The sequence below is a fragment of the Aedes albopictus genome, chromosome 3, assembly GCF_035046485.1.
Source record: "Aedes albopictus strain Foshan chromosome 3, AalbF5, whole genome shotgun sequence".
In the NCBI taxonomy this organism is placed as follows: Eukaryota; Metazoa; Arthropoda; class Insecta; order Diptera; family Culicidae; genus Aedes; species Aedes albopictus.
The window spans coordinates 413,023,279-413,035,447 of NC_085138.1; the positions used below are offsets into that span (position 1 = coordinate 413,023,279).

Here is a 12,169-nt window from a genome sequence, read left to right on the forward strand (position 1 = left end):
ATTTGAACATATCTTAACATTACTTCTGACTGATCTCAACGCTCGCAGCACTGCCTCGAAACGGATCTTCCCAAACTGCGGGAGGCTGGCACTTTTACGGCTCTTCGGAATTTGCATAAACAAGCAACAGCGACCGAACGAACATATGTTTGTCGCACTCATTTTTTTCCTCCTTGTGTTTTATGCGCTTTTCTGCCATCCCCTCGATCCTCGTACATGTGTCATGGGAAATCGACTTCAGCGCGACTTTGACTATAGCTATCAGCCGGCGTTTTCTTGTCTCCTGCCTCTTCACACTTTTGATGTCACTGCTGCCCCGATTAGGAAGAAGCAACACGTATTTATATAAGACTGTTAACTCCGACCGAACGTAAGAAAATCGAGACAAATGAGTTACTATCCTGAAACGTTCTCCTGGTCGGGCTGGCCTTCGCCCTTGCCTGTGCGCCGATCGTCTGTTGTTATGGTAACTAAGCACAGTTTCTTATAGCGACGACAAAATCTCCCAATGGGGAATTCAATTTCCGGAAATTTCGTCCAAAAAAGGTTCGGGAACTTTTCAACCCCGGGAAACTCCTTGCATAAATTAACACAAAGAGCAAATCGCCTCGAACCTACATTGTAAGCCCGTCAACGAATGCGCATGATCCTTCGGCTTTCCGGAACCGAAACGCCATCCCCAGCAGGGAACCGGAGTTGTAGGGGAAATCCTGTTCCTCGAGGCAATCGTATTTATTTTTATTGCCCAAATCCTAATAGCATGGCGCATGGTTCAGCCGCCCCGAATCGGAAGAACAGTGTGAAGGAGGGAAGAAAAGTTCGGAAATTTCCTCACACACTTTTTCGTGGGACGGTCCGAGGGAATGTGTTTATCATTATGAGATTGAGGATGGTTTATTGACATTTCGCACCTTTTGTCCTGTGGGGGGATTTTTCGAAAGGTGTAAAACGATTAAAACAGAAGGAAACGCTGCAAGACGAGGCATGGAAGATGGTGAAGCAGATGGCAAGAATCGGGAAATACGTTTCTCGTAGCATCCGGATGACACCTAATAAGAAGGGAAATCCGTGCTGACCGATATGCAAATTGGCGCCACTCAGGTGAAGCTTAGGAATTTCGGAAAGGCGTGTTGTTGGGTTTCGGTGGCGAAGAAAGGGAGGTTTCCGAGATTTGCAATATCCGTATTTTAATAGATATTTTAATATCCTGCATGTAGGTTTAAGGTAATTCAACATTGTGTTTAAAGTACTTGTTTTTCGTTACTTACGTTTAGTCAATCTTCGTCCTTTTGTCCTTCTCAAGTCGAACGTCCCTGACTAGCGATGTGAGGTCTGTTTACATGTATATTAAGTAAGTATTTTTGTCTATTCTCCACATTTTAATCTATTTACCTTCAGGCTAACGTGTATGTTTAGGTTAGCTTTAGTTTAAGTATTTGTCCAAAGTCGTTGTCGCATGAAACTATAGAAATTCATTTAGTATTAAGCATTTCTAGTTTTAAGATCAATTTCACTACCTTACTTTAGTCGTTATATTAGATTTAAGAATTATTTATAGTAATAATATAATAAGAAACTAAGTATGGAAAAATTCACTGCTTGCTTCTTCAATGACTTTGCGGTTTGTTGTCAACAAAGTGGAATTCCCTATCGCTCTCATTATTTGCCCTCTATTCTTCTCCTGTCATCTCTCATCCGCGCGCGACCATACCGGTGCATGAGGTACGGTCAGTTGAGTAGCTAGGAGCGACACAACTTGAGGGGTTGTAACACTCCCCCCCGGTATGCCAACTCCAGGATTTGGCCTACCTATTTTCGCTCCAGATATCAAGGACCGCCAGCTTGACCGCTGGTCGCTCGTACACTCCCTTGCTAGTTTGAACAGTTGCTCTACGTACCTGACTTCCTTTTTCTACTGTACCGATTACCCGGCCCTTAGGCCAGCAGTTCCGTGGTAGCTCCGGGTCCACAATCACGACGATATCCCCCACGGCTATGGGCTTTACCTTCTTAAACCACTTGGTTCGCTTAGTGATTTCGGGTAAATAATTCCGAAGCCAACGTCTCCAAAAAAGATTCGCCATCATTTGGGACACCTGCCATCCCCGTCGCACAGCTTGAACGCTGTCATCGAATAGTGTCAGGGGTTTGGAGCCATCCGATGACCCCAATAAAAAATGGTTGGGAGTCAGAGCCGGTTCCGACTCATTGTCCATGGGAACATCAGTAAGTGGGCGACTGTTGAGAACAGATTCGATCTGTGTCAACGCACTGCGTAGTTCCTCATCCGTTGATCGCCTACACTTCAGCACTTCCGTCAAGTTCCGCTTTACCGATTGAATCAACCTCTCCCAGCTACCGCCCATGTGTGGGCTGGATGGTGGGTTGAACTGCCAAGACGTAGCTGGTGTTGTGAACTCCTTCGACATTTCGTGCTTATCAATCGCCTTCAGAGCGTCGCGAAGCTCTTTGGACGCGCCGACGAAATTCGTCCCTCTATCGGAGTAAAAACACACTGGTGTGCCTCGACGAGCGATGAAATTGTTCAACGCCATCATGCATGAGCTGGTGCTAAGGGAGTTAGCAACCTCAATATGAAGAGCCCGGACAGTTAGACACGTCAATAAGACCCCCCAACGCTTCTCGACCCTTCGCCCCACTAAGACTTCAATAGGCCCAAAGAAATCTACGCCTACATGGGAAAATGGCCTGGTGAAGGCAGCCATTCTCGCCGAAGGAAGTTCTGCCATCTCTGGTGGTGCAGGTTTCGCATCCCGGTTCCGACACCATTGACAACCACATCGCATCTTGCGAAGTGTTTGACGAAGTCGTGGAATACAGTACCGTCTACGCACCTCGTTGGCCACAGTAGCATAATTGCGATGATGGTACCTCTCATGGAAATCCACTAGGAGAATTTTGGTGACCGGATGGTTGTCCGGAAGTATTATCGGGAATTTTTCGTCCGGAAACAGGAAAGAGCACTTCGCAGCTCGGCTGTTCATTCGCAAAACTCCGTCTTCGTCCACGAATGGGCTCATCTTGTAGATCTGGCTGCGACTGTATTGTTGCCATTGCTTCCGCACGTTCTCTCCATTTTTCGACCCCTCCTTCAGCACCAACATCTCTTCGTGATACACCTCTTGTTGCGCCTGCCGAAAATGGTACAGCTGAGCCTGTCGCAATTCTTCACTAGACAATGGTCCTTGATGTGAAACTAATCCCTGTCGTTTCGCTTGTAGATTGTACACGAATCGCTGTACATATGCCGTAACTTTTAGCAGACGATTCCAGCTAGAGTAGTCACTAGCCACAACCACTGGATCCCGAACTTTCCTGTGCACCAGAACACTGGTACGAAGCTCTTCGGTCGTAGTTTCTTGGTTGTACGGGATAACTGGCCAATCTCGCTCCGCTTTCTGCAAAAATGCCGGCCCTAGAAACCAACGATCGTCGGACTTCATCTGCACCTGCCCGGTCCATTTCGTGCCATCATCTGCTACGTTCCACTCCGATTTGATCCAGTTCCATTCGTTAACTTCCGTAGTGTCTAGAATTTCACTCGTTCTCGCCGCAACATACTGGCTGTAACGACGGTGATCGGAACGTAACCAGCACAGTACGTTACGTGAGTCACACCAGAAGAAGCGCTGCGACACTGAAAGAGACAATGACTTCATAGTACTGTTGGATAATCTCGCTCCGATGACAGCAGCCTGGAGTTGACAGGTACTTCAATGGTGCAACCCGTGTTTTCGCCCCGACTAAAGCGCATTCGATGATTCCATTTTCTTCGAACCGTAGATACACGACTGCAGCCATCCCTTTATCTCCAGCGTCCACGAATGTGTGCATTTGAATCTGGGCTCCAGTTGTTGTGATTTGGCGGTAACATCGAGGTATTTGGAGTTCCTACAGCTTCGGTAGCAATTTTGTCCACGTCTGCCAATCGTCGAGCTGCTTGCCTTCTATCTGATTGTCCCATTTCAGTCCCTTACGCCATACTTCTTGGAGTGTAACCTTGAGGATCATTAGGAATTGCGAAATGAGTCCCAACGGATCAAAGATACTCATCAGGATCCGAAGAAGTTCACGTTTGGTAGGCGCTCTGCTTCCGTCAAACAATACTGCGTCAAACCTGGTCCAGCAGATCTTAAAGGTGAAGCAGTCGGTTGAGGTGTTCCACCACATCCCCAAGACTTTCTCCGTCGCAATGTCGGCTGCAATGTTTAGGGACTTCTCACTCGTCGGGCTTTCGTTCAGCGCATTCAAAACTTTGGCGGAATTAGATACCCAGTTCCTTATATCAAAGCCGCCTTGAGCATGAACGTGTTTCACCGACTTTGCCAGGTCGATGGCTTCATCTTCCGTTTCGGTGCTGGCAAGCATGTCGTCCACATAGTGCTTTTTTTCAATGACTTCAACTGCCACGGGGAACTCGGCACGGAACCTCTGAGCATTCTGGTTTTTAACGAATTGCGCTGTAGTTGGCGATGACCGGGCCCCAAAGATCATTACGGGGACAACGTACGTGCTGGGTTCTTCCTGATTCACGTTGTCGTTCCATAGAAACAGCTGGTAGAACTGGTCCTCTCGACGTATTCCGATCTGGAGAAACATTTCGCGAATGTCTCCACAAATGCCTATGCGGTTTTCCCGAAATTGGTTCAGGACGGCCACCAACGAGCTTAACAAGTCTGGACCAGTAAGCAGCATAGAGTTGAGACTTACTCCATGTGCGGTTGCTGCTGCATCCCATACAATACGAATCTTTCCTGGCTTGTTGGGATTTATAACCGGAAACGTGGGAAGGTACCAAGAGTGACCTTTGTTTTGCTCTATCTCCTTCTGGGTTACCTTCCTAATGTACCCTTTCGTTTCGTATTCTGCTAGTTTCCCATCGTAGGCAAGCTTCAGATCGGCATTTTTGGCTAGACGCCTTTCTAGACACTTGAGCCGCTGTAAGGCCATTGGCCGGCTGTCCGGAAGGCGAATATTATCGAAACGCCAGAGCAGTCCGGTTTGGTATCTATTACCGGTGACCTGCGTGAGCGAGCTGAGCAACATCAAGGCCCTCTCGTCGTCTTTAGATACTGAGGCCGCAACTGGCATCATGATTCCCAGGCTATCCAGGCTGAAGTACTGCTTCACTGCCAAGTGCAGTTGTTCATCGTTCTGTAGGTTGCACGCACAAATGTGATAGATATGGCTCCCGCCGTTGCTCGATTCTTGCTTCGACCAACCTCCGAAGATCGTCCACCCCAGATGGGTCTTCACGGCGATGGGCTCGCCTTCCTTTCCCTCTCGGCACCGTCTTACCAACGAAACATTGGCATGCTTGACTCCTATTAGGATCCTTGGTTGGACACGATTATACGACTCCACTGGGATACTGCGCAGATGCTTATACTTCTCCTGAAGTACCTCGACGTTCAAGCTTTGATATGGTAGTTCAAGCGCTTCAACCGTCCGCACTCCGCTTAGCTCAAACCTTCTTCCCGCCGATCCGGAAATTCCGATGTCCACACATCTTGACTTCTCCTCGAAGCGGTGAGTTCCTCCAGTCCACTTCAAACACAACGGCTTCGCACCACCGATCAAATCCAAATCCTTGGCGATCTGCTCATCCAACAACGTCAGATCGGATCCATCATCAAGAAAAGCGTAGCACTCCACTTGCTTCGTCGGCCCAAACAACGTTACAGGGATGTACCGGAACAGTTCTAGGCCAGTTTCGACGCGGTGTGTGTTGATACTGCGTTCTTCATTCGCCGTGGCCGGGTTAGGGCTACCCGGACTGCCTGTGACTTCACCTGGTGCAACGAGGCTCTTGTGCAAAAGCGAATTATGCTTGAATGTACACCCGTTGACTCCACACGGCTTGCTGTTGCAGTTACCTCCATGCTGTCGTAGGCAACGACGGCATATTCTGAGCTCGCGAACGGCTGCCCATTTTGCTTCATATGAGAGATCGAGGAAACGCTTACACTTCGCTGCAGTTCGACAGCTGCCCTTGCAAGTAGGGCATATGGTCGGTCCTTCCATCGAGGTTTTGCCGCTAGAAACGACGTTCGGCCGATTGCCAGTAACCTTCTGGCCACCCGCTACCGATGGAGAAGATTCAACGTGAGTGTTGACGAAAACCTTTCCTTGGCGCTTATTCCGTGGCTCCTGCTCGTAGCTGTGGGACTTTCGAGGGTTTGCTACGATGCTTGCATCTTCCGCAATCGAGAAAATCCAATCGGAGAAGGTTGATAGGGTCACCTTCGCTAGTGTTTTGCTGTGCCTCGCCCAATCCAGTTTAATAGCGGAGGGAAGCTTGCAAACGAGTTCTTGCATCAGAGTCGCATCACGCATATACTCCTTCCGCCCACAAGCATCGATAGTCGAACACAAATTCTGTACGGCAAGTGCATAGTCTACTAGCTTTTCGATCGAATCAGTTCTAATCGGTGGCGTAGCTAGCACCTTCTCGCGCAACGTACTGATGATCATATGCGGTTGACCAAACCTAAGTTTCAGGACGCTAATCGCTTTCGATACCATCGACGGATGCATCAGAAAGCTCCGCACAGAGGCAAACGCTTCGTCTTTTAAACAGTTTCGAAGGCGGATCATATTCTCCTCGTCCTTGTAGCCACACATTCTCGTCGTACTTTCGAATGTCGATATGAACATCGGCCATTCCTCTGGGCTGCCGCCAAACTTCGGGAGATCACATGGCACAACCTGACGTGCCGCAATCTGGTCGCGGGAAAGCGTGGCACTAGACCGGGAATGCTTCACCCGATTTGACGTTCTGGAAGCCCTCACTTGTACCGGAGTTGAACGTTCCCTAGGAGAAAATCTTTCCTCATGGTGTTCATCACCTCGCTCGTGGTATGACTCGCCTGCTGAGCTAGAACCGTCTTCGCTATCGACGCTTTCCGGTTCCGTTTCGCCCGACGAGTTGTCACCTTCTTCGTCGGCCGCATACTCCGAGCTTGATTCGGTATCTCCGGCGTCGTCATCCTCGTCGTCGTCCATGTTGTCCTCCGTATCATCGTCGCTATCGTGCTCATCGTCATCCGCCGCTACTGATTCATTTTCGGCTTGACGCTGCTTCTGGAGCCAACCTTTCACCTTCGTTAAAGGATCTGTTGTTCGGGCCCCTGGTACTGGACAGCTTTGTACCTCAGCAATTTCCTCCATCAGCTCGAACTTTTTCTTCATGAACTCCCGTCGTCGCTTCATCTCCTCAAGCATCAACGTTTCTTCGGCCAACACTTTCTGCATCTGCAGCTTCAGCGACAGTGCCGATTTGCACGATGAATTGGACACTATGTAACGGTTTATCCGGTGGGATATTAGAATAATGACTAAAATCACAAAATGTGCTCAGAAATCGTAATCCGTTTCAAAAATTTGGCTTTAGCGCCAATCCCGAATCAGGATTGCCAAATCTCAAGTAGGTTATGCCCGGCCACTCTTCGGAGAAGTCATGAGCCCGATTGTCTTTGGAAAAACGATCATAGCACCATAAAACACACACAAATCAGAACTAATCTATATATTCACTGAATCAAACATTTTCATAGATTACAATTAAGCTTGCTTCGATTGGCCAATCACTATAACGTTTTAGTATTTTTCGCGCACATATTCTTTTCGTGTTCTAGCACTTCTGCTTGTTTGGGATAGTCGACAGCATCCAGACTCCGACAAAAACCGACCGTATGCGCTGTGAAGTAATACGAATACAGCGATACAAGCGATGTCCATTATTGTTCACTAAAATCACTTACGTCGGTTTCGGTTGTAGAAGGCGTCGCTTGCTATGGTCCACATGCTGATAGAAGCGATGCCGCCCCACACCACTTGCGATCACTAATTTCTAGGTATAACTCTTTTGTGGTTTAGATGCGGTGATAACCACAGATCCGAACCAGTTTCGTTGATGTCCGTTGGTGGTGTAAAGGGGGGGGGGGGCGTCCCATCGTTACGTCGTCGGCTTGTAGTCTACGTAGCTGCCACAAGTAGGTCGCCGTCTCACCGCCTACTCTGTATGGGCTGCGATGGCCTACTGATCCTCCAGTGGTGTTTAACGGCTGATATGGCTGCAGCTGGATGGTCGATCTTCACCAATCGATATACAGAAACTTTCTGCGCTTTCTTTCTACAGAGGCTCTATTTATATGCGCGCTTGTAGTAATGTTAAACTACTACCCCTACTATGATGAAAACGCCTGATTCAGTTTTTATGCATGTAGTAAAAAAAAATACGACGCACTGTGTCGGAACTGAAAGCAATGCAAACAAATCCGTTACAACTATAGACTTCGCTTTCGTCGAGATGTTCGCCAACTTGTCGATTTCAGCGGCCAACATAGCATCCACGTTCGCTGATATTTCGGGGGCAGAAGCTTTTGGTTTCTGTCGGCGATCCTTAGAGGTTGAATCCTTCACCGATTTATTTGGTTTACCAGAATCCATCCTCCTAGAACTTCTCCTAATCGGCTTCGTCGGCTGCTCTGCATTGGTGGTCTTCTTCTTGGACGTCTTCTGCTTATCCTGGTGTACTTTCGCGGTTTTGCATTTCAAGCAACTCCAGTCGCAATCCGCAACGTCCTGGGAAACTCCTGCACAGCTGACATGGTACCGACAGCCACAAGTTTTACACCGAACTAACTCACCATCTTCTACACCCGCGCACATAACACAGTGTTTTTTGGAAGCTCGAATCCGGGAAGATACTGGTGATTTATTGTCACCCGCGCGCGATCGGGAACCGACAGACGTGTTTTTCTTAGCTTTAGGGTCGCGTAGGGGGTCGATGGGGGGTCTTTATTTGATTTTTGCTTTCGAGAGGGACGTGTCTTTTCGGGCTTCTTCTTACCTTCAGTACCTCTGCTGGTCGTAGGGGTATTTTGCTCGACCGGATTGGACATCTTCCACCTCCTCCGGTAAACGATATTAAAAGTTGTTGGGTTTCGGTGGCGAAGAAAGGGAGGTTTCCGAGATTTGCAATATCTACTAAAATACGGATATTGCAAATCTCGGAAACCTCCCTTTCTTCGCCACCGAAACCCAACAAAATTTTATAGTAATAATATAATAAGAAACTAAGTATGGAAAAATTCACTGCTTGCTTCTTCAATGACTTTGCGGTTTGTTGTCAACAAAGTGGAATTCCCTATCGCTCTCATTATTTCTGGAGCTCGACTTGAATAGGTCGTATGTACATTTGTCGATATAAAATTCGATCAGTTTATTTTAGTTATTGTAGCAATATGGAAGATAATTTGGAGACTTTTAATGATGGAACGGAAAGCCTGTTTTGTGATGATTCTGCTGTATGTATCAACTTTGTTCAATTTCAACGGTTTTTGCTATAATAAGCGAATACAACAGATCGAATTTTTAATCGACAAAAGCACATACGACCTTTTCAAATCGAGCTCCAGATTTGCCCTCTATTCTTCTCCTGTCATCTCTCATCCGCGCGCGACCATACCGGTGCATGAGGTACGGTCAGTTGAGTAGCTAGGAGCGACACAACTTGAGGGGTTGTAACACGTGTGGTTTCTTGGATTATGTACCTATGGCCGGCGTGAAGTCAGACTTGACCTTGTGTTTTTGAATGGTTCGGGGAAAAATTGGGAACTTTTGAGATAAAAAATCAAGTGCGATATTTTCCTAAACACCTACTATATTTTTTGAATAATACAACATCTGTATCAACATATGTTCGGAAGGCAGAAGAACCTTTAGAGCGTTTTGATCGTCCAAGCTTAAAGCTAAAAAGGTAGCATTTATTAGAAGTGTATAATTCAACATATGTGAATAAACTTACGATAGTCTTCTCGTATGTATAATTTGAACCGTTATTCCAGAACAATCCCCAGAAATGGTTGATAATCTTTTAGACCAAGCCCACCCGTGGGCTTAATACTACACACGCAACAGCACGTCGTTAACGATTTTTAATTTCGTTATCAACCCATTTTCGCACCGGTCGTTCGTTTCCATGTGAGTAAAATAATGATCGGTCGCCTTTGCGCACCGGTGGTCTCTATTCTCTCCGTACCATTGGTTTTTTGCACTTCTGTAATTCATCGCAATATTTTGTGTATTTCTATGGGGTTATTGCAAATCTTATTCAGTATAATAAATTGTGCTCATATTATGAAAGATGGGGTTTTAGATAAGACTGAAAACTGTTAGTAAAAATTGAATTCAAATAAATAATTCCCTTGGAGATTTGTACCAGTTTTGGTGCGTTAAAAGATATCATTTTCTCAATAATTTATGATTGTATTTAATCCCGGAATTCAAGCAATCTTTTTTTAAATTATATGTTTGCTGCTTACTGTATGACTTGTAGGTTGAATTTTTATCTAAAATAATATCCATCTCTTCAATATTCATGTTGCCTTTCTCGTAAGAAATTTATCTGAATTTGAGATTATGAGCATCTTTTTTAATAATTAGGTTTATTGAATAATTACATCCCTTGCATTTCCAACACATTTATAACGTAGTTGTCTCCTTTACAACTTCGCGTAGATTCTTGAATCCTGGTCGTAGTAGAAGCTGTCTTCTAACAGTCTGCGATAAGTTTGCGCAACCTTTTTTCATTAACGTGTATTTTAACATCAGCTTATTCTATACTCAGTCACAACCTTTTAGTTACAAAGCATCACTCGCAAATCTTAATATATATTGCGATCTTTTGGATGCTGGTATATGAATATTTTGTTGGAAGCAGATTCTATGCGCTTGAAGTAGACTGCGTATTTGTCAAAGTACATAATGAGCCCACTCTCCTTTTTGGCACTTCATACAACAATTGTTGTATTTTAACATCCAACGCCTTGCTTTTTCTATAACGAGGAACCTACAATATGGCAGTCCTGCACTCCGCCTATTTTAATTGGTGAAACTTGGCAGCTCGACTACATTTTTTAAGATTTTTATCGGTATGATTTAGTTTTTACAAAAACAAATAACTGTAGTGTTTCTATGATATCTGAGTTGAGTTAGGTACAGTCAATGCATCTTTGAAAAATCGTAACTACTCTTATCTAATCTCATACATACGCGGAATCACCCTGGAAAGCAATCGTGTTACTTTTCTTGTCAATACTGATGCTTGCAGCATATCAGAGATATGACACATGCATCAAAGCGGCCTGGTCTACTGCGTTGTATTTACGCGCAAAGATGATTCTTCGAAATACTTGGAGTACAGAATATTTTATTTTGGCAAGGTACTTCTCGAACTTACAGGGGAGGAAGGATGCGTGGACGGTGAAGTTACCCATTTCGCACACTTTCTTCCTAATGTCTCGTTTATTTTATTTATATTTTTAAATTTATATTTAATAAACCACCCACTGACCACCACCATTTCAAAAACAGCAATCAAACCAAAACTCTTTTGCCTTTTTGAAATATACACGACAAAACGAAACGCGAGGCAAAGCTCTTTCATAGCGGAGGATCTCAGCCCAGAAAGTGAAGAAAGAAAACCTTGTGGTCACTTATTACCGTCAAATAGTTTCTTTTCGGGTTAGAAAATACGCACATCTTCTCACCGGAATCTGCGTCGGATGACGATAATTTTGAAACTTGTCGTAACGAACTTCGCGATTTATTTATTTGGACATTTTTCTAAATGTGCGAAACTAAGCTTTACTTGCTGCGTATAAAACCCGGCTCAAACATGTACCTGTTAAAACAGCAAAACTCACTGAATCACTATAAATTTCTTCAAATATTAGTTTCGAAACGATCGGCCGAATCGAAAACTAAAGGTGCGATTATGAGCAATCGTAACTATTTTTAAGAGAAAATCAATACATTTTCGATATGCATGATCCTAAAATTGGCGAAGAAGGGAAAACTTTATTCATAACATACTTAAGCAAAGCTTGTCAATTTAAACCTATTATTTTTCTGCGTTTGTATTGTCACTCTATCACAATTCTATGTCAGACAATTTGTTGTGTTATTCGTGTAACGATCTATGATATTGATTGGTTGAAAATTTCAAATATTTGATGCAAACTAAAATAAATTCCTATCTATACAAAACAAGAAAATCATCCTCTAGAAACTATATCTGGCAACAAATCCATACTCATGTTCTTTTGTCTCCTCTTTACGCTACCCAGAGAGCTAAACGCGA

The 12,169-nt window shown here is 45.0% G+C and overlaps 2 protein-coding genes across 2 annotated transcripts; both read right to left on the reverse strand.

The window, feature by feature from the left end:
• Positions 1-1,805: 1,805 nt before the first annotated feature.
• Positions 1,806-3,680, reverse strand: LOC134291028 (uncharacterized). The gene has a single exon (XM_062858286.1). The coding sequence runs from the start codon at positions 3,678-3,680 to the stop codon at positions 1,806-1,808; it is 1,875 nt and encodes a 624-aa protein (XP_062714270.1).
• Positions 3,681-3,912: 232 nt separating this feature from the next.
• LOC134291029 (uncharacterized) lies at positions 3,913-7,827 on the reverse strand. Its single transcript, XM_062858287.1, has 2 exons — positions 7,785-7,827; positions 3,913-7,358 (listed from the first exon to the last, which is right to left on the reverse strand). Exons 1-2 carry the CDS (start codon positions 7,825-7,827, stop codon positions 3,913-3,915), a joined length of 3,489 nt encoding a protein of 1,162 aa, XP_062714271.1.
• Between the last annotated feature and the right edge of the window lie 4,342 nt (positions 7,828-12,169).

What these genes read in the sequence shown, in the direction of transcription:
- LOC134291029 (XM_062858287.1), bottom strand. Translation starts at nt 7,827, where the DNA reads ATGTGGACCATAGCAAGCGACGCCTTCTACAACCGAAACCGAC. An exon ending in CTTCTACAACCGAAACCGAC is followed by an intron (nt 7,359 to 7,784) that starts GTAAGTGATTTT and finishes TTGTGATTTTAG; the next exon opens with TCATTATTCTAATATCCCAC.
- LOC134291028 (XM_062858286.1), bottom strand. Translation starts at nt 3,680, where the DNA reads ATGAAGTCATTGTCTCTTTCAGTGTCGCAGCGCTTCTTCTGGTGTGAC.